The sequence below is a fragment of the Trematomus bernacchii genome, unplaced genomic scaffold, assembly GCF_902827165.1.
Source record: "Trematomus bernacchii unplaced genomic scaffold, fTreBer1.1, whole genome shotgun sequence".
NCBI classification, from domain to species: domain Eukaryota; kingdom Metazoa; phylum Chordata; class Actinopteri; order Perciformes; family Nototheniidae; genus Trematomus; species Trematomus bernacchii.
The window spans coordinates 17,659,662-17,680,656 of NW_022987648.1; the positions used below are offsets into that span (position 1 = coordinate 17,659,662).

At 40.0% G+C, this 20,995-nt stretch overlaps 2 protein-coding genes across 2 annotated transcripts in view; one reads left to right on the forward strand and one right to left on the reverse strand.

The window, feature by feature from the left end:
• The window catches only part of lrp2a (low density lipoprotein receptor-related protein 2a), a 52,939-nt gene extending 37,536 nt beyond the window's left edge, over window positions 1–15,403 (forward strand). The window contains exons 50-78 of the mRNA XM_034134706.1: window positions 248–914; window positions 1,402–1,572; window positions 1,656–1,879; window positions 2,105–2,282; window positions 2,913–3,109; window positions 3,245–3,490; window positions 3,928–4,056; window positions 5,117–5,236; window positions 6,328–6,444; window positions 6,839–6,955; window positions 7,291–7,428; window positions 7,766–7,888; window positions 8,017–8,145; window positions 8,815–8,946; window positions 9,057–9,188; window positions 9,668–9,811; window positions 10,335–10,500; window positions 10,588–10,716; window positions 10,819–11,042; window positions 11,517–11,696; window positions 12,210–12,329; window positions 12,499–12,589; window positions 12,745–12,812; window positions 13,407–13,524; window positions 13,633–13,753; window positions 13,964–14,074; window positions 14,632–14,748; window positions 14,954–15,025; window positions 15,100–15,403. Of these exons, the coding sequence (XP_033990597.1) occupies window positions 248–914; window positions 1,402–1,572; window positions 1,656–1,879; window positions 2,105–2,282; window positions 2,913–3,109; window positions 3,245–3,490; window positions 3,928–4,056; window positions 5,117–5,236; window positions 6,328–6,444; window positions 6,839–6,955; window positions 7,291–7,428; window positions 7,766–7,888; window positions 8,017–8,145; window positions 8,815–8,946; window positions 9,057–9,188; window positions 9,668–9,811; window positions 10,335–10,500; window positions 10,588–10,716; window positions 10,819–11,042; window positions 11,517–11,696; window positions 12,210–12,329; window positions 12,499–12,589; window positions 12,745–12,812; window positions 13,407–13,524; window positions 13,633–13,753; window positions 13,964–14,074; window positions 14,632–14,748; window positions 14,954–15,025; window positions 15,100–15,270 (4,652 nt within the window). The 3' untranslated portion in view covers window positions 15,271–15,403. The remainder of the gene's footprint in view (window positions 1–247; window positions 915–1,401; window positions 1,573–1,655; window positions 1,880–2,104; window positions 2,283–2,912; window positions 3,110–3,244; window positions 3,491–3,927; window positions 4,057–5,116; window positions 5,237–6,327; window positions 6,445–6,838; window positions 6,956–7,290; window positions 7,429–7,765; window positions 7,889–8,016; window positions 8,146–8,814; window positions 8,947–9,056; window positions 9,189–9,667; window positions 9,812–10,334; window positions 10,501–10,587; window positions 10,717–10,818; window positions 11,043–11,516; window positions 11,697–12,209; window positions 12,330–12,498; window positions 12,590–12,744; window positions 12,813–13,406; window positions 13,525–13,632; window positions 13,754–13,963; window positions 14,075–14,631; window positions 14,749–14,953; window positions 15,026–15,099) is intronic.
• A 145-nt stretch (window positions 15,404–15,548) lies between these two features.
• On the reverse strand, window positions 15,549–20,846 carry rdh1 (retinol dehydrogenase 1). The gene is made up of 6 exons (XM_034134707.1): window positions 20,744–20,846; window positions 19,243–19,278; window positions 18,437–18,767; window positions 17,370–17,628; window positions 16,587–16,750; window positions 15,549–16,498 (listed from the first exon to the last, which is right to left on the reverse strand). Exons 1-6 carry the CDS (start codon window positions 20,744–20,746, stop codon window positions 16,284–16,286), a joined length of 1,008 nt encoding a protein of 335 aa, XP_033990598.1. The 5' UTR covers window positions 20,747–20,846; the 3' UTR covers window positions 15,549–16,283.
• Between the last annotated feature and the right edge of the window lie 149 nt (window positions 20,847–20,995).

A 20,995-nucleotide genomic window follows, 5' to 3' on the forward strand; every position in this document is an offset into this window, starting at 1 on the left:
ATCTATCTATCTATCTATCTATCTATCTATCTATCTATCTATCTATCTATCTATCTATCTATCTATCTATCTATCTATCTATCTATCTATCTATCTATCTATCTATCTATCTATCTATCTATCTATCTATCTATCTATCTATCTATCTATCTATCTATCTATCTATCTATCTATCTATCTATCATTATATTAGACAGGAGAAAGATGTTATAATAACCTTGTCTATTTTATGCTTCTATGACTGCAGGTGTCAATGAATGCACAGACCCATCCATCCATCACTGTGACCACAATTGCACCGACACACCCACCAGCTTCATCTGCGCCTGTCGCCCTGGCTACCGCCTCATGTCTGACAAAAAATCGTGTGACGACATCAACGAGTGTGCAGAGACCCCGAGCGTGTGCAGCCAGGTCTGTGAGAACACTCTGGGCTCCTACATCTGTAAGTGTGCTCCGGGATTCCTCCGAGAGCCGGACGGCCACACCTGCCGTCAGAACAGCAACATCTCGCCCTACCTTATCTTCAGCAACCGCTACTACCTGAGGAACCTGTCCACGGATGGACAGTCTTACTCCATGATGCTGCAGGGCCTGACCAGCGTGGTGGCCTTGGACTTTGATCGCGTCGAAAAGCGTCTTTATTGGATTGACGTCAGCCGCAGAGTGATTGAGAGGATGTCCTTCAATGGCAGCAACAGAGAGGTGGTGGTCAATGGAGTTCTGCATGGGGAGGGCCTCGCAGTGGACTGGATAGGCAGAAAACTCTACTGGGCCGACAGCTTCCTGGATTGTCTTAAAGTATCTGAACTGGATGGTCGATTTGTGAAGAAACTGGCAGAGCACTGCGTCGATGCCAATAACAGTTACTGCTTTGAAAACCCCCGGGCCATTGTGTTGCATCCCAAATATGGGTGAGTTTGAAGCAAGGAGGAAATTAAGTAATTTAATAGATATGGTCTTGAAAAAATAGCAGTTCAGTAAGTTGCGGAAAATATGTTTTATATGCAGAATTATTATGCAAAGTTGATATTTATTTGTCCTAATTCAAGTTTAATGTTGTTAAATGTTATTGGTAACACATAGGGTTATGGGTCTTTAATTTTCTTTAATTTGTTACTAAAGGGACATTTATTTATGTATTATTCTAAACTGTTGAATACCGTTATACAACGATCCACATTTTTGCAATTTCAGTCAACTTGAACTCAAATCTTAAGTAACCAAATTTGAAATGTCCCTGTCAAAAAGCCCTGTCAGCAGCTAGTACTATGTAAAACTACTGTGCCAGTCTGGCTCTTTTTCTAAGTAAATCTAAGTAAAAGTGTTTTTTTCAGAAGTATAGTTTCTGATCCTTTAGATATCATGTGATCTAAAGTGACTCCCTTGGCTCCCTGTTAGATATGTGTACTGGACAGACTGGGGAGACAAAGCCTTTATAGGTAGAGTTGGAATGGATGGAACCAACAAAGCGGCCATCATCACCACCAAGATCGAGTGGCCCAACGGCATCACGATCGACTACACTAATGACAAGCTCTACTGGTCTGATGCCCATCTCAGCTACATCGAGTGAGTTCACCAGGCAGGGATCACACTCGTTTCCCCTACAGTAAATGCGGCGAGACATCTAACTGTTTTATTTATTTTGTCAGATACTCAGACTTGGATGGTCAACACAGACACACAGTGTACGATGGAGATTTGCCTCACCCGTTCGCCCTGACTGTGTTCGAGGACTTTGTTTACTGGACTGACTGGAACACGCGCTCAGTGGAGAAAGGAAACAAATACGATGGCTCTGGGCGTCAGTCCCTGGTCAACACCACTCACAGACCATTCGATGTCCAAGTTTGTCATCCTTACAGACAGCCCATTGGTGAGTTAAAATCTTGTGTAAAACCGCCTTTTAGTTGTTTGTTAACTTAGCATGTCCTATTTTCTCAAGTATTTTCTCAAGTATTGTTGTCAACAAATAGAAACTACCACTTTTAAGTTGATTTAAATACAGGTATCGAACACCAGCAGAACAATCCCTGTCTGTATTTAGTCACCAGTGTGGATTGTGAGATTGTTTGACCAAGTGTGGCTCTTCCTTTGTCAGGAAACAATCCTTGTGCGGTGAACAATGGAGGCTGCTCTCACCTGTGTCTGATCAGCCATGGGGGGCGGGAACACACCTGTGAGTGCCCCGACCATTTCCTGACTGTCCAAATAGGAGGTGTGACCCGATGCCTTCCCATGTGCAGCAGCACCCAGTACCGATGTGCTAACAATGAACGGTTTGTCCAGATGTCTTCTTTCCTTGTGATGCTTTTATGTAAGGTGCTGCATTTTAACCTCAACGTGTCATTGCTGAACAGACAAGGGGTTGTGTGAGTTTATTTGTACTTATTGTAAGTTTTCTATCACTAAAAAAGTTTGTCTTACTTAGTCCTGATTTAACCTTGTGTGTTTTTATTTTATTTTCCTTTACTAAGGAAGGAAAAAAATCCTGGTAGCAATATTTATATAGGCTGTTCACTTGCCTTATCCATCATCTGTAATTCCTAAACACTCAAATATTTGTACAGTGAGTCTCTGTTTACAATGGTAAAACAGCGACCCCTGCTGTTTTACATAATGTACATATACTGTAGGCCAGATTTATACAAAGATCAGTAAGGGTGACACATGATTGTTTATATTATAACTTTGATGAAAGAATAATATTGCAACATAAAATAGGAGAATAACTTATTAATTGATGTTAAAATGTACACATTTCACTTATGACATTTTCTTTTTTTATATTTTATTACATTTTTGAGTTGTAAGTAGAGTTGTAAGTAGATATTTCTTGAATTGAATGAACTCATGATTAGTTCAAGGGAATGAAGTTAACCTTTCACATTTTCCTCCTGCTTCAACAGGTGTATTCCTATCTGGTGGAAATGTGACGGTCAGAATGACTGCAGAGACGGCTCCGACGAGCCCTCCACCTGCCCGGCGCGCCACTGCAGGCTCGGACAGTTTCAGTGCAACGATGGAAACTGCACCAGCCCCCACTTCCTGTGCAACAGCAACCAGGACTGCCATGACGGCTCCGATGAAGACCCTGTGATGTGTGGTGGGTTGTGTTCTCTGAGCTGACTCATTTTAAAAGCTATTATGAATTTCTTTAAGGTTCCCCTTTAGTCTGTTTCTTATGACTTCATGTAACAATTTGTTCTTGTCAACTGATTGATTTGTCTTCTGTCTACAGCTACACACCAGTGTGAAGCCCACCAGTGGCAGTGTGCGAATAAGCGGTGTATCCCCGAGTCATGGCAGTGTGACGGCGAGGACGACTGCGGGGATCAGTCTGACGAAGACCCCGCCCATTGCTCCGCCAGGACCTGTCGCCCCGGACAGTTCAAGTGCCGCAACGGACGCTGTATCCCACAAAACTGGAAATGTGATGTAGATGATGACTGTGGTGACAACTCTGATGAACCGTTAGAGGAGTGCAGTAAGTAATATACTTTTTTTCCCCCCCTTACTTTACCTTTTAAGCTTCCAGGCCAGCTATAGATAGTTTTCTATGTTTTTTAAAAAGTCCTTCTGTTGTTCGCTATTTCTCAGGAAAGCATGGAGGGATTTTCTCCAAATTTGACACAAATGTCCACTTGGACTCAAGAATAGACTAATTAGAATTTGCTGGTCAAAGGGAAAGGTCACTATTAACTCACATGGCCATAACTCAATAATTGATACCCAAATTATGACAATATATCACAAATATCTAATAGGATTAAATGATTAAGTGATGACATTTTGGACAGACGTGGATGTAAATTGCAACTTAACTTGATGGCTGTAAACGTAAACTCTCTTTTGATAGCGGAGAAGTGTTTGTGTTCTTTTCTTGATGGTTGTCTTCTCTAAATGGTGGTGTTTTCTCTACAGTGGGACCGGCACATCGATGTGACAACCACACAGAGTTTGACTGCAAGACCAACTACCGCTGTGTGCCACTATGGTCTGTTTGCAACGGCCACAATGACTGCAGAGACAGCAGCGATGAGCAGGGCTGTGGTGAGTCTGAGAACTAGGGTCCAATTTCATATCCCGGCACTGATAACTAATACTTTTATGTTTGTTCATCACTTTATGTCCTGAAAAATTATGGTTTCAGAGATCTAAGAAGATTAAAAACAAGTGTTTAAAGAGTGAGGGGCAATTAGCATCTCAGCCCCCTGTGGAACGTCACACAGTGAGGTAGTGGGAGTCGCTGATGGAGAAGGTCTCACCACTAACCTTCCCCCTCCATGTGCCTCTCCCTAAGAGCACCACAGATTTATTAGCTGTCCGATGCTTTGAGTCTACATACATGTGAGTGTGTTGCAGCTCGGTCCTTGCGTGGGGGCAGGGTTCACACAAGTCTCTTTATACTTTGCTAGGATCCAAACACACCGGCCGCGGCCCTCCCGTCTCTTATCAGAGGCCCTCGCTCCATTAGTGCCATGCCGGCGCAGGACGGGAGAGCTGTGCTAATCTTCCTGTAAGAATGTAGCAGATGGGCCAGGTGGAGGGCTAGGAGGACTAGCTAACACTGCCTTATCTTTGACCCCCAGCACTGTGTGGTAGAGACGGCTCAGAGCGGCTCTCCTCCACTCCTCTCCCTCCTGTGCTTCTCATCTCCTGCAGTCTTATCCTCCACAGACACACACTAGCACAGATAGAGTTCACCCATCTGTGCTGGGTTCGCTGCTCTCCTCCTTCTAAAACTATTGGAGTTTAATTAAAAAAACAGATGCCATTCATTTCAAACTGAAATTCTCATCATTACTTAATCGCCTAAATATTTCCTGCCATGTTGTGCTGTTGTTGCTCCTATTGGTGCAATATATACTGGAGAATCTTTTTTCTCAACATTGAGTTTTAGTCCTCACTGTATCTATCATAGTTTAACCCATGTTTTAAGTTTAAGCAGCATATACCTTTTTCAAACTGAGTAAGCCCAGCAAACTCTAAGCTGCTCTTAAGTTGAAACAAGTGGCTACAGGAAAAAGAGTGTTTATATAACAAAAGTTGAACCAAGTTATATAAACAGTTTAAAACGATGACTGATTTATTTTTCCCGCTTCTCTCCCAGATGAAGTGACATGTGACGCTAACGGAGATTTCCGCTGTGACAACCACCGCTGCATCCCTCTGAGATGGAAATGTGACGGAGATGACGACTGCGGGGACAACTCTGATGAACTCACCTGTGGTGAGAGCTGTTCACCGGCACTGAAAAACTACATCACACCGTTTTGTTTTAGGGTTTGAGTACTGTCAAGATTGTGAACAGTGTAAAGCTGGGGACATCGGCCTCCTCAGTGTTTAAACCCTCTGTTCACCAGAGATGTATCAAGATTATCTTACCTGTATTGGATCCTACGCTGCAGACAAATTTAGAACCGACACATCTATCACAAATGATAGTCTTAGAAAATGAAGGCCAGGCTTCACCGCTTTTTACGATACGATTTAGACAAATGTATTTCCTTTTACAGATAAATGGGGGCTTGGCAGTTTGTCCATTGCAAATATCGGTTCACTAACATAAGTGTAGAGGTAACAACAAAAGTGGCCGGTCCGCATGTGTCATTAATCCGAAGGTCATTTAGCTTTTTAACTTGTATTGTGTGTAAAGAAAGAACATTTATACACAGTTATATTGAAGGAGGCCCACTGATTTGATATCATGTGTTTAAGTAGGTTTCCTTAGGGATTTTACCTCAGCTCCTGTGAGTTGTCCGAATGAAAAAGGAGGATTCATAGCAGAGAACAGCCCTGCCATCATTTTTATCAGACAGGAGGGAGGTTTTGTAAGAGGCTCGACACTTCTGCCGGAGTGCTGAGAGAGGTAGTCTTATCAGCTACTGGAGAAACAGGCTGTCCTCAGCGTGTCAGGAAGAGGGAGTGGAGGCTCTGTCACCCTTTGCCCCGGAGAATTTAAACATGTCTGAGAACATGCCAGTTAATAGAGATAATGTAGCTTCTCAAAGGAGGAACAGTGACTGGGGTTAAATCACGATGGTACCGCTCCTCTGGTTGCTGATGCCAGGAGAGTGTGTCTCCAGTGAGCTCACTGCAGAGTAACGGCTGCACAGACTGATGTGTGAGTGTGGGTGTTGTTGGTTTTTATCATAATAGAGAGGAAAATAATAGACAGCGTTTATAAACCCATGACAGGTTTGAGAAATGTGTCAGAAGTGTGTCAGAGTTCTGACATCCTTCTGATTAATGTGTCTATGTAATGAAACAAGTCCTGCCTTTGCTTGATTCCACTCTTTCTGTTTACATGTTTTCCTTTAGCTCCACGCACATGCACAGAGAGCGAGTTTCGTTGTGAAAATCTGCGCTGCATTCCCGACCGTTGGGTCTGTGACCATGACAACGACTGTGAGGACAACTCGGATGAAAGGGACTGTGGTAAGTGGAGGCTCTTTGTTCGCAGGCTGTTTGTGAGTAACGGAGGGCTGCACTAAACAAAGAAGCAATAAAACTTCACGTTTTGAAGCCAAGACAGACAGGACCACCAAGAGTCATCTATTCAAAATGGTTTACTCACTCTAAAAGTTCAAGTCTCACCGAGCATCACATTTGTAGAAGTTATTGTAGAAGAGATAAATGGAATAAAAAAGTATTTAACATGTAGGATTAAAGAGGGAAAAGAGGTTGTTTTTGGTGCTGTGAGACTTTAAACAGTCTTTTATACAACTTGCTAAATGTGTCTTTACTAGAATGACAAAAGCTAGTTCCCTTTCCATTAGTAGCATCTATTTTTTGTGATGCTACATTTTGTGCTGGTTTATCTGTGTTGCAGAGTTGAGGACGTGTCATCCCGGTTACTTCCAGTGTGCTAGTGGACACTGTATCGCTGAGCGCTTTAAATGTGATGGCAACGCCGACTGTCTCGACTATACAGATGAGACGTCTTGTCGTAAGTGTCCAGTATTTTATGTTTCTCCTGTGCAGGCTTTGGTGAAAATGTTTGTCTTAATCACAAAAGGAGAGTTTTAAAGTAGCAATCCTTCAAGATGTCTTTTGGAAATACCAGATGTAATGTAAAGCTGCAGTGGTAGGAAATGTGTGGATTGCAGTAGCAGTACCTTTTATGCAGCATTTATAAAGGAATATGGCAAAGGCATACTACAATTATATACATATTGCAGTACTTTCTTCAATGAGCCATAGTTTCAGTAACTGTATTATGGCCTCATTCAATAGTGACATTTATTTAAATGATAATAATTGTTTTTTTTCTCTGACTTTCAGCTACACGCTTTCCCAACGGAACATACTGCCCCCACTTCCTGTTTGAGTGCAATAACCACGTGTGCATCCAGCCTCATTGGAAATGTGACGGAGACAACGACTGTGGAGATAATTCAGACGAGGAGCTTCACCTCTGCTGTAAGAACTAACATTACAACTCATGTCTACTCAGGTCCAGCACACACAAAATAAAAGCTTATTAGAATCTGGCCAAATTAAAGGGACAGCTCATCCCAAAATCGCATATTTTTTCTCTGATATATCATGCTTTTGATCAATTTAGATTGTTTTGGTTTGGGTTACCAAGTGTTGGAGATATCAGTAGGGATGTCTGCTTTCTCTTGAGTACAATGCAATATGTGTTTTTAGATTTTAGGGTAAATGGTCCCTTTTAAATTTGGCACCCTATTTGAATATATGAATGTGTTGAATTCTTGCTCTAAGTTTTTTATTGAGTTGTTCTGTTCACCCACAGTGGAAATCACGTGTGAGACTCCGTTCCGTTTCCGCTGCGACAACAACCGCTGCATCTACAGCCACGAGCTGTGCAACTCTGTGGACGACTGTGGAGACGGCTCCGATGAGAGACAGGAAAACTGTGAGTGTGATAGCTTGTAGCTGATGGTCTCATTTGTGTACTTTATCTTAATGAAGTTAAATGTCTTACTTTTTAAACATGCATTTACAGCAGCATATTAATCAGTCCATTTATTTCCCTCCATCTAGGCCAAAGTCCCACTCATGGACCGTGTACAGATGATGAGTATAAATGCAGTAACGGACAATGCATCCCTCTGCAGTACGCCTGTGATGATTATGACGACTGTGGAGACCAGTCGGATGAGCTTGGCTGCCGTGAGTACATGAACAGAGAGAGTATTAGTAATGATGATGAATTGAAAAATGAAACTTGAAGGTTTATTCAAATTCAGATAAATAAAATAACTAGTTTCCAATGGGTCAGCTCAGTCAGACCATTTAAAGCAAGTTGAATGTACATTTCTTACAGCGGATAGATTCCGTAACATTTCTCGAGTGCAATGAAGCTCTCGTCATTTGTATTGATTTGAACTTGACTGTACCTGATTGACTGCCACAATTAATACAGCGCAAACTGTAGGCACAGGTATTAGAAAGTGTTCAAAGTTTGGAAAATGTAAAAACATTAGGTATTCAATGTTAGGAATATGCTCAAATAAAAAGAAAACTCCTTGAAATGCTTACATTTCAAAATAATCTGAAGTTTCATTTACGCAATCACTAATTGAATCCAATATATATATTAGATTACAATCAAAGTAGGTATAAACAGCTGGTTAAATAAACAAAGGGATCTTACAAACTGATTGCTGTGGAATTCTGTACATTTGATTTTTCAATTCCATTTTCCGTAATGATTTAGATGATACAGGCTTTGTGCATCTGAACAATTGTGTTTTAAAGCTGTATGAACCTTGTAGGTAACATACAGTACATGAGTGGATAGATTGTTATTCAGTGTGTTTTTGTATTTGATTCTGTCAGATCATGGCAGTGGACACACATGCAGTGACAACATCTGTGAACACAACTGCACCGACCTGACGCAGGGAGGCATCCTGTGTTCCTGCCGGCCCGGCTACAAGCCCAGAGAGACAGAAAAACACAATTGTGAAGGTTAGTGTCCCATTCATTATTCATATACTCCAACCTATTTAAACACGAACACACAAGTAGTTTTCTCCATTTGATGTTTTATCTCCTTTTTTCATGTCTTTTGTTAACAGACGTGGATGAGTGTGAGGTGTTTGGCAAGTGTCCTCAGGAGTGCAAGAACACGAAGGGCAGCTACGAGTGTTTTTGTGCTGAAGGCTTTCTTTCTTTTGGGGAGCCGCATGGGACAGAGTGCGCTGCCCAGGGTAAGAGTTTGGCATTCACATACAAAAAAAATTTCTTCATGATATGATGATTGTCAGATCAGGTCTGGAAATATTCTTGCAGTAATCAAATTGGCTCCATTTGCAACATTTAAGTCCAGAAACAAGGATACATACATTAACCCTTAACATTAAAACCGCATGTTTAAGACCCTCTCATTTAAATGTGATGTGGAATTAAGTTTGAGGGTTGACTGGTGCACAAAACAGTGTTTCAGTCTTGACTTATTACCCGTGGAACCCTGTTTGTAACAATTTAACATTGCTGTTCAGGAGCTAGTTGGGGTCACAGACCTCTTTGTGTATTCGTGGTACATATACACATACATAGAGTCTTCGGGGTTTGATCTACAATATTTGAGCAGATTTTCATTTGGTGGAGCAATTTTTTAAAATGTTACCTTTTTTTTAGTGTGATAAGCCGAACTCTTTCCATTCATCCCTCCCTTATCCATGTACAGGAAACCCCCCGGTGCTGCTGTTGCCAGACAACGTTCGCATCCGGCGTTTCAACCTGTCCTCTGAGCAGTATTCAGACTATGTGGACAATGCTGAGCACATCCAAGCTTTAGACTACCTGTGGGATCCAGAGGGACAAGGACTCAGTAAGACTTCTTCTGTACCTTTAATGTTTAATGTGATTATTTATCAGGCAGGAATAGGCTGACCCTGCATGAGAAACGCCTTGTTGCTACATCAATCTCTTCTTTTAAAAGACTGTTAAAGACTTACACTACATTTTTAGGGTTATTTTATATTCTTAACCAATGATTAACACTGTAATGTATTCTTAACATAGAGATTAAAGCATAGTTCACTCTTCCATTTATGCTTGAAGGGTTCAAGGTTCAAGGTTCTTTATTGTCAAACTAACATAGCTACAGAGTAATTATGTCGTTGTGAGAAAGTGAGAAGAAAAAGTGGAATAGTGCAATACGAGTCTATATACAAGTTATTATATTATTATATATTATATTGACTTGTTATTTTTTAAATATTGTTTTGTATATTTCATTGCTGTTTTTTATGTGTTTGTTTAAAAAAAAAATCTTCTGGTTCTGATATTAGCTATTCAAAAATATATATTCTAAAAAGTTAAATAAACTTTTATCCCCTGATGTGCTGTAGGTGTTGTGTACTGGACAGTGTTGGGTCGGGGGTCTCAGTTTGGCTCTATCAAACGCGCCTACATGACCACATTTAACGATAACGGCAACAACCCGGTGAAGGAGGTGGATATGAACCTGAGATACATCGCCAATCCTGACGGCATCGCTGTGGACTGGGTTGGCGGGTAAATCCAAAATAATGACTCAACCATTGCAGAGGTTGCTCTAAATGTTGTTCAGCTGCTCAGTATGTGTTCATCATGTTTTTACAGGCACATTTACTGGACAGATTCAGGCACCAATCGAATTGAAGTGGCCAAACTGGATGGGCGTTACAGGAAGTGGCTGATCCACACAGACCTGGACCAGCCCGCTGCTATTGTTGTCAATCCATCACTGGGGTATGAGGCTGTTTCCCTTCCTTGATTTATTTTTACTGTATAGGGAGGATTTCAAATAGGACAAATAAATAATGTTCTGTCTTTGATTATGTCCGTGTGCAGGATGATGTACTGGACAGACTGGGGCAGGAAACCCAGAATAGAAGCAGCGTGGATGGACGGTCAGCACAGAGAGGTGCTGGTGAAGGAGGACGAGCTGGGATGGCCGACCGGTCTGGCTCTAGACTTTCTGAATGGGAACAGGATCTACTGGTGTGACTCCAAGGAAAACATCATTGAGTCCATGAAGCCTGACGGCAGTGACAGGAAGATCGTCATATCAGGAGGTTAGAACTCTGAGTGTGCAGAAACACAAACAATTATGAAGTTGTATGGGCGGCACTGATATGCAAGAAAATTCTACTCAAATAATAGTGGTGATTCAAAACAGTGATTGTAAACCTATTGTGACTTAAGGCCCCTTCCTGATTGCTGAATAAAATACACCACCCTCCCCCCCAAACATTTTTAAAACATAACATAACAAAAAAGGAATAGTAAATATAATCCATGCTGTAGATACTGTATGTCAGGCCATTGTCAACTGTAATGAATAAACAAGTTATTAATTCATATGTAAAATGGCAGCTGTAGCTCGATAATAATATGCTCTCTACCTGATGTAACTCCTGATTGGCATGGTGATATTTGAACCGGTCATTACAATGATGCATTTAGTTATGACGTTCTTTATTATTCTTAATTATAACATCCAACTGGAAAGTGCTCTTAGTCTCACTGGTTGAATTTCTCTATTTCAGACATTGGACATCCCTACAGCCTGGATGTGTTTGAGGGTCATGTGTACTGGACAACAAAAGAGAGAGGTGAAGTTTGGAAGACCAACAAGTTTGGGATAGGACACAAAGTCAAAGTTCTAACCATCAACCCATGGCTGACTCAAGTCCGCATCTACCAGCAGCAACGACACAACCAGTCAGGTGAGAACACAGAGGGAGTTTTATAAAGAAAGAACATGTTATGCAATCATTGAATGTCAGGTTTAAGGTATCACATGAACTGATGTTGGATTACTGCAGTGCTGACACACTCATCCCTCTGAATGCAAGACAATTGCTGGAAAGACACTAAGAAAGTGTTTTCAGTAAGATGATAGATAGATATATTATACAGTATATACTTTATTGATCCCAACTTGGGAAATCAGTCGGTCACATGATAAAAACAAAGAAGTACATGGATTTGACAACTTTAAGCAGACATGTTTGCAAAAAAATGCACTTTATTTTATCTTAGAAAGTTTGAATATATCTACTAAATCCAACACAGACAGAATATATAGATTGTCCCTCTTTTTGTTTTCTGGCTTAGAAAGGCAGCAATAACAAAGAGGTAAAGCGACATGATGATTAGCCTAAAGAAAAAGAATAAAAAAGTAATGCAATAATAAAACTTTATCTAACAGTGGTGTTCTTTTCTTTTCTCCTCCTCAGTACCCAACCCTTGTAAGAATGTGTGCAGCCACCTGTGTCTCCTGCGGCCGGGGGGATACACCTGCGCCTGCCCTCAGGGCTCCTCTCCTGTGCAGTTTGACTCCAATGAATGTGACGCAGGTAAACCGCTGCTGCCTGCTCTCTGGTGTTGCCTGTCGTGTTGCATCTCATTTGTAAATCCATTCTTCATTCAGTACGTGTCAGGCTGCTCCTGTGTGGTTTTGTGAATTCTGTGCTGTGATTTCGTTTTGTTGTTGATTCTGTGTATGCCTGGCTTTTGCTCCTGCAGCCATTGAGCCACTCGTTGCAATGCCCCTTGCATGTAGATGCATGAATGGTGGAACCTGCTACACTGATGAAGGCGGTCTGCCCAAGTGCAAGTGAGTTTAGCTGTAGGAGACATTCACACCGGTGATGGAGCGATTCTCATTGAGTCATATCCAGTAATGCAAGATATTAATGGCATTCAATTTGTTTTAAATACACTTCAAGATGTTGTTTCCTCTTGTAACCAAATGATCATGCCTTTCTGCAGATGTCTGTACGGTTATGTGGGCAGCTATTGTGAGATGGGGAAGTCGAGGGGCGCTCCAGGAGGAACAGGTATGGTTGTTCATCAGTTAACTATATTTGTATCAATTTTTTTAAAGTTTCAGTTTCTGAGGAATCAGTGCTTAAGACTCAGGGGTACATTGAGTTTGGGCTACCTTCTCTCCCATTTATCTTCAAATGTCAACTCAACAAATTCTTCCATTCAAAACCTGAGGGAGTCCTTCACACTGTTGGCTCTACTGGAGCAGATCAAGGCTAAGCGTGATCACACTTCTTGTTTATCTACCTGACAGTGACTTGACCACAGTGAATTGAACAAATACCTTTCTAAACTTCTTTAAGTCGTTTATTTGAATAACTGTTTGGGTCCTAATGATAAACGTATCCTCTATCCACTAACCCTCTGTTTGTAACATAGTTAAAACCAGCTCCACCTTAAACAGCTAAAACAGTAAAAAGCTTCATGATCAACAAATCAATGTCAAATGTAATAATAATAAATCACAATTGTTAACCAAACTAAAAAGGTCATTTAATGTATAAACAGTAAGGACGACTCAGCTAAATGTTAGGAATGTTTATGATCAGCACAACCTGAAAGGGTTTAATATGCTTAAGACTAAATATTTTTAAACTGTTTTGTAGCTGTGGCTGTTCTCCTAGCAGTCATCATCATCCTGATCACTGGAGCTCTGGCTGTCGGTGTTTTCCTCAACTACAAACGAACAGGATCGTTCATCCCCTCCATGCCCAAACTACCCAGGTACCTCATTGTTGTTTTTACTCTCTGTTTCTGCTTATGAATGAAAACTACAGAAGTTGATGCAGGCAGAATTCAGATCAAAGTTCACAGAGTTTTGTTTTTGTCCAGCCTCAGCAGCTTGGTGAAGTCCGGTGACACTGGGAACGGGGTGACGTTTCGCTCCGGTGATAATGTTGATCTGGGACCGGCACACATTGGAGTGTCATTCATTGACACAGCCATGCAGATGGTGAGCCCTGGAAGCACGCTTAGCAGTTCATATTTTTCCTTAAGTCACTCAAAGTGAACTATCAGCATTTTTTCCTCGAAATCCAAAGTACTATGTGGTATTTTTACTTGACTGTTAAAACCGCTTATGTAATCAGTAGTAAAAAATGAATTGATGGCGTGTCTTTATGAGTGTAACAAGAAATAAACTCAAAATGTTTTCCCCCTATAGGATGATAATTTCGCCCTGGAAGCTGGGAGGCAGCCAATCACGTTTGAGAACCCGTTATACGCAACATCTCCTGGAGCACCCAGTGATCCTGCAGTCATCCACGCCACACAGGTATCATTTATGAATGAATTCATGTTTTTTTTCTCCCACATTTGAGAAATAAAAAACTTCATGGATCACAAGTAATAGAAAGCGGTTTCCTTCACCTATTTTCCTCCGTGAAAGGAAATGTGTTTCCACAGTCTTTCTTACAAAAAGGGATTTCATCAAAATGCTCTGCAGTAGGCTTAATGTTGTAACATGTAAGATTATGTCTGTGGATTGTGAGCCGATTAAATAAGACAAGTTCTGGTATTTTGACCTCCTTAACTTTGAGATAGGGAATGGGCTATCCTTTTACCTTTTATAAAATGATGGTCATTGGATTTTAGGTTTATCAATACCAGCATGTATCCTATTAGTGCACAAAAAAGATATAAAGAGCAAAAATGCTAGTATGTTTTGTTATGTTTTTTGTGATAAAAAATTGCTTTTCAGCACCTACAGAGATTTCTGGATGTACCTCCTGATGATTATATTAATCATTCAAAACAAACGAAAATGTTGATGGTTAAGCCAATCAGATCAATCCTCATGGATTATGAAACTGACATTGTGTTCCTCAACAGGTGACAGTTAATGTGAGTGGTGAACAGTTAGAGAACAAGTTTGTGAACCCGGCATATCACGGAGATCAGAGTGCAGTCACTGTGAACACAACTTCTGTCAACACCAATCCTGCTCAGGTGAGTCCATGTCCGGAGTATGGGTTTAAATTTCTCTCTTTTCCAAGATAGACCTAAGAAAATGTACAAGAACACAAACAGAAATAGATCAACTAAGCAATAAACCATTTATTAAGACTCTTACAAGAATCATAAAATAAAAAAACAGTTCATAAAACAATGTAAGTATTTTTGATGCCACCTAACTGTTTGTGTTTGTTTGCAGGAGTCGAAGTGGAGCTTATTCAAGCGAAAATTAAAGCCAAGCACCACGTTTGAAAACCCTTCATATTCAGAGGTTAGTATTAAGACACTATTTAAGGTATGAACGTGTTTTCTTTTGGCTTGTTTACCCTCTGTGTTGTTCCACAGATGAAGGATGACAAGCCAGTAGGAAGCAGCGGGGACTCTGCGGCCCCCGAGCCCTCTCCGTTTGCCCCCCCCGCCAAACCTCTGAAGAGGGAACGCCCGAGCACCTTTTCTCCAACCGAGGACAGTTTCAAAGACACAGCCAACCTCGTGAAAGAGGACAGCGACGTATAACCCCTCTCTCACACTTTGCACAGAATTTATTTTTTTATGCAGCCTGTGTATAAAACTTCAAATTGTTTTAGGAAAGAGAAATACATTTCTAAAGAATGAAGAAAATAAGTCTTCTGTGACTATGCCTTTTGACATTTCATATGCCAATTCTTGTGTTAATGTTTTCTTTATTCTGATGTACAAAATGTATATCTTTGCACTGAAGCTGCTGATAGAAATGTTTATAAATAAGTTGTATATTTGTAAATTTGAACAGTAAGATTTTGTCAGAAAATATCTTTGAAATAGATCCTATGAATAGTTCAGCATAAACACAATAACAGAGTAAAAGTGATCCGCATTCTGAATGTACAGTACGTAAATGATCAAAGGTTGTTAGAGAAATGTGTTGAGTAATTGCCACTGAACAAAACTGAAGATGTATCTAAATCTTACATGTTCATATACCTCATTTCAGGGCTGGAAACTAAACAATTGGAATTTAGTAATTGCTTTTTAATTTTACAAAGATATTTGCTCCAGTGTAAACAGGTATAAAAAGCGTGTGCAAAGCATACTGTACTCTTAATCAAAATTACTTTGTTCCCTGACTTTGAATCAACATGATCACTTTACTAATAATTTTGGAACAATGGCCAACATCAGCTTGGAGCAATACTCAAACGTGCCCTTGTCGGTTTTCAATGTAAATTCATTTAAGCAGTTGATTGTTTAGCAACACGTGACCTGAGGATGCAGATGTACACGGTCATTATGTAAACACGGTGAAGAAATTCTTAACTTTACAGAATGATTTATTTTGTATCATAATAAGGACATGTAAACAAATCTGTATATGTGATCATCCACAACATATGGTTTAAATTGCTGCTGCTGAGACATGAAATTAATAAATTTCCTATTTTGTAACAGTCTTGACACTTTTTTTATTTAAATGTATTGTCACAAATCATTTCTTTAAACACTTTGGGAAAAATCTGTCATATTGTTTAGTTTAGTTGCCTCTTTCTTTGTTACCCTTTAGGTGAAGGAAGAAGCATATTGACAACAAAGTCTGACACAAATGAAGGGAGGTAGGACAGAGGGATCCAAAACAACTTGGCATCCCAGCCTGCGCTGTAGCGTGTGCGTGGGAACTGAGCCGTCAGCGCGTGCTCCATACACCTGGTCACCTTGGAGATATCTGGACTGCACAGGATGCCCATGGAGAATTCCTGAGCCTTCACATCTGGCGAGGAAAAACAGCAGAGGAGACATCAGGACTTTTTATTTGAAGCTATTTGTTGGTGATAGTGATCGACTGTACTTCCACTCACAGTCTTCGAAGTATGTTTCTCCATACGAGTCCTTGATCTCCTGAGGGAGGCGGGTCCACAGCCTCCTCAGGTCAGTGTCAATCAGCTCCACACTGGTAATAGCTGTCTTAAAGAAACCAGGCTCGATAATGCTCACTTTGATGCCAAACTGCTGCATGCCCCTCCTGGAAAGAAGAGGAAAAACATTCTGGTGACCCTTTTTTTAAAAGTCTGATCCAAATAGTTTTCGCACCTAGTTAAAAACAGGTGAAGAAAGATAAGATATTTTCTTCTTGCATTGAAAAAAACATATAAGCTTTTTGAATAGAACACATTGCTCAATATTAAAGCAGTGGATCCACCATTTATACAATTACCCCTCTAAACTTATTTAAGTACTTTATTTGAATAACTGTTTAGATCCCCAATGGTAAACTTATCTAATAATAATTACACAAAGCCACTGGTTTAACCCTAAAAAATGCAATAATAATAAATCACTTGTAGGGGTTTATGTTTCTAAAGTACTTTTACTTTTGTTACTTTGATCCATGTTCTGATAATTGCTGGACTTTTACTTTTATTATTGAGCATTTTCATATTGTTTTATTTGGGTGTTAACTGATGTCAGTACTTATAATATGTATTGTGTGTGAAACCAAAGGGATGTTCTGTTCATTGGTTGCAATCCCTCTAAAAAAACGACCCATTGGAAATGTGTGCTGAACATGAAGGTTTTTCTTGTTTCTGATAAACCCTATTCAGTAGTTGCTATCCTAAACAATGTGAAAGCTGCTGTCTCACCTGAGGCTGTCGGAGAAAGCTTCCACTCCCCATTTGGACAGACAGTATCCTCCTCCAATCAGAGACAGTCTGCCCAAAACACTGGCCACATTTACCACCCTGCCCTGGGCCTTCTTCAGCAGAGGCAGAAACTGGAGCGTCACATCAATTACTCCGATCAGATTCACATCCAAAACCTTTGTGAAATCCTCCAACTTCATCCACTCTGTCGGACCGATGGGGATTGACCGGCCAGCGTTATTCACCAGACCCCACAGACCTGCAGGGGAAAGAGGAGAGACCCAGAGGATTGATGTTTGAGATTATATTCACTGATCATAAATATAAATATGTTTGTAGTTGGCAGTTGGCATAATCCATGTCTCATATATATGCCGTATAGGGCGGCAGCAAACTGGTGAATGTCTCGATTGAAGAAAAAAAGTTATTGATCTCCTTGTGCTTTCACTTTTCACATTACACACTTTGCACTGGAATCTGTGAACACCTAAGAAATAATAAGTTATGTATATTGGTTTTATTTGTATTTATCTATTTACATTAACCCTGCGCTAATGCATTTCGATTTGTTTCTTTTACACATTTTAATTCTGATGGTAAACTTTACTCTCATTCTGTTTGGGTTTCTTTATTTTGCTGCACTGAAAAAATCCCATAAATCCTACAGATGTACTTGATTAATAAAATCAGATTCTGAAATGTAATACCTATTTTTATAAAATGTCCCTAGTGCAAATGATGGATTGGCATCTAATCGTTATTAAAATGCCAATAAATCAGTGTAGATTAGCATTACATATTGTTAGGAGTTATGTCCACTACGCAAACCTACCCAATCAAACGTAGTCTTGATAAACTCCAATAAACTTTGTTTTATTTTATCAATAAGATTTATGTTTGGAGAAGCTTGATTCTGTTACTGTCTTGTAAAAAAATGCAGACTATGAGGTAAGTATGGTCTGCCTAGGAGGATGAAGAGTTGATGGTCCAGGTTGGCTTTATCTCTCCCAGTGCCTCCCTCTGACTGGCACCCTATCTGTGAGCACCTCCTGCCGCCGCGGCCTCACCTCGCTCTCCGACCTCTCTGCTCACAAACTGCACCCCCCTCCTGATGCTCTCACTGTCTGTGACGTCCAGCAGCAGGGTCTTTAGCCTGGAGGAGGTCGCTGCTGCCAGGTCAGCTGCCCCTTCCTCTGAGAGACACGCAGCCAGGACGTGGAGGCCTTTCCCATCGAGCTGCCGGGCCAGCAGGTTCCCGAAGCCGCTGTCACAGCCTGTGATGAACACATGCTTCTGCCCGAAGCCCCCCACCCTGTAGGACTCTCTGATGAACCGGCGGATCGCAGCGACAGAGGCCAGGAGTAAAGCACAGGTTAACGCCAGGTGTGACAGCATTACCTAAAACACACAAAACATTTGACTTTGATGCCTTTAAAATGTCCTTTTGTTAGATCTTGTGAATAGCTTTCGTTCTAACTTAATTTGTTTTATTTTTTATATTTATTAGTCAATGTATTGAACATGTCAGAAACAAAACAAACAATAATTATAATTATAATTATAATAATAATGATAACAAAGAGAAGCAAAAAAAAAACGTTCAAGGTATAAAAAAACTAAAATAATCTCAAATTGTCGCTGTCATGTTCAACAACTTCATTTGTTAACTGTTACTTAATAATGTTACTGTTTTTATTCAGTTTTAAAGTAGGCTACTTTTAGCCATATTTCTATAAGGTGCTTTAGAAATAAGTGTGTTATGATATCAATATTAATATGGCATCATGCTTATTTTTCCTTCTACTTCTCTGTAAAATGTACAGTAGAAGGGAATAATTACGGAAATTGTGCCAACAAAGAGACATCAACTTACCTCTACTAAATACGTCATCAGATTGTCTGTCAAAACCTGAGTGGAGAAATGTTACTGTAGATGTATTTGTTCAGTTCAAACATCTTAGATGACTCACAAACATGGAAGGCTAAAAAGGAATACCCAATGCCTCTATAACCATTTGCAAAAGTGATTTCTTTTAATGAACTGGTTGATCAAACGGCATTATTTACCAGTAGCCTATTGGTTAATGTCATGATTCAGACTACAATAATGCAATCCAGGATCTCTTTACAGGAAGAGTCTCATGGACATTTATATAAGATATGCATAGTATGAAAGCTGTAGACAGAGAAAAAGAATAATACATTTTGATAAACATGACACGCAATTGATAATGTAGGAAACAGCAGAGAATTGCACCTTATCATTTACAATGTGTTCAAAACATATGACAGGAGTTCAATTCTGATGTGAGAAATGCACCAAAGTGAAGGACAAAAAAATAACAGTTATCTGTCAATATTCACTAAATCTCTTTGCCAGAGGCCCCTAAAGGCACCCATGTGTGATAACCTACACATTAAACATACACTGTATGATATTAACTTGTAGCTATGCCCCATCAACAAAACAAAAACATAGACATTGAAGGGCAACTCAACCCCTTATTTGAATTTGAACCAACCTCTAAACATGATCAAAGAAGGCTCCAAAACACATTCCTAAAAGCTCATTACTGCTCCAGCGCCATCTAGCGGCTTTATCTGGCCATGACAGTAAAGCACCTGCACACCAAGATTTGGAGTACTTCTATTTGTGCTTCTTTAAGGTTATTTTGATGCAAAGTACTTTTCAATAGTTTTACTAAGATTTTAAATGTATACACTTTAACATGTATCAGTATTTCTACACTGTGGTATTGCTACATTTACTTCATGAGTACATTCACACAGTCTGAAATGACTCAAATACATAACTTCAGTACAGGCTAGGCAGGAATTAAATAAGCTCCACCACAATCACATGGTGAAATCCTCCTTTTACAAGAATGCATCTGTTATTTTAACCCAAGAAAGAAAATGTATCATAATATACCATATTTGGTTATAATACTTTGTTTACCACAAACAAATTAACCTTCATTGTATTTAGCAGTGGAGATCAGATCAAACCAATCTGCATATAAACCAACACAAGGTAAGCAAGATTTGTTGTATCTTTCAGTAAACCTTTTTATACAATTTCCTCTCAAAGGAAGCACAACGGAATACGTCTTAAGAGCTTTTATTTGAGTGTAACACTTACTGTGCTTGCTGTGCTGGTATTTCTTTCAAAATGTAGACAAATCAAATCAAATCAAACCACCAGAAAGCATTAAAATCACATATGCTAGTTTTGTTAAAAAACGTCACTTCATTTTAACTCCAATAAATGAAAGATAATTAGGTTAGTATCCAAATCCTGTGTGGGTTCTTCTAATGAGAACAAAGCACATTTACACTCATTCAAGATGTGTAAAATAATAGTGCAAACATACCATGGCTGCAGTTCTTCTTCAGAAGAGAATAATTGAAGTCACAATCCTTTCTCAGCGTATTTGTCTAAGGTTGTTCGTTTTCAGTGCGTCTGCACAGTGTCAGTGTCAAGGTCCATAGTGGATACAACAGCAGAGTTAAATGTTTCACCAACATGCGGTTGTGTAATAGGCGACACCAGATTACATGACCCCTGGATTTGATAACTCCCTCTTTACCTCTAATAAACTCTGAAAACAACAACTCTGCATAAA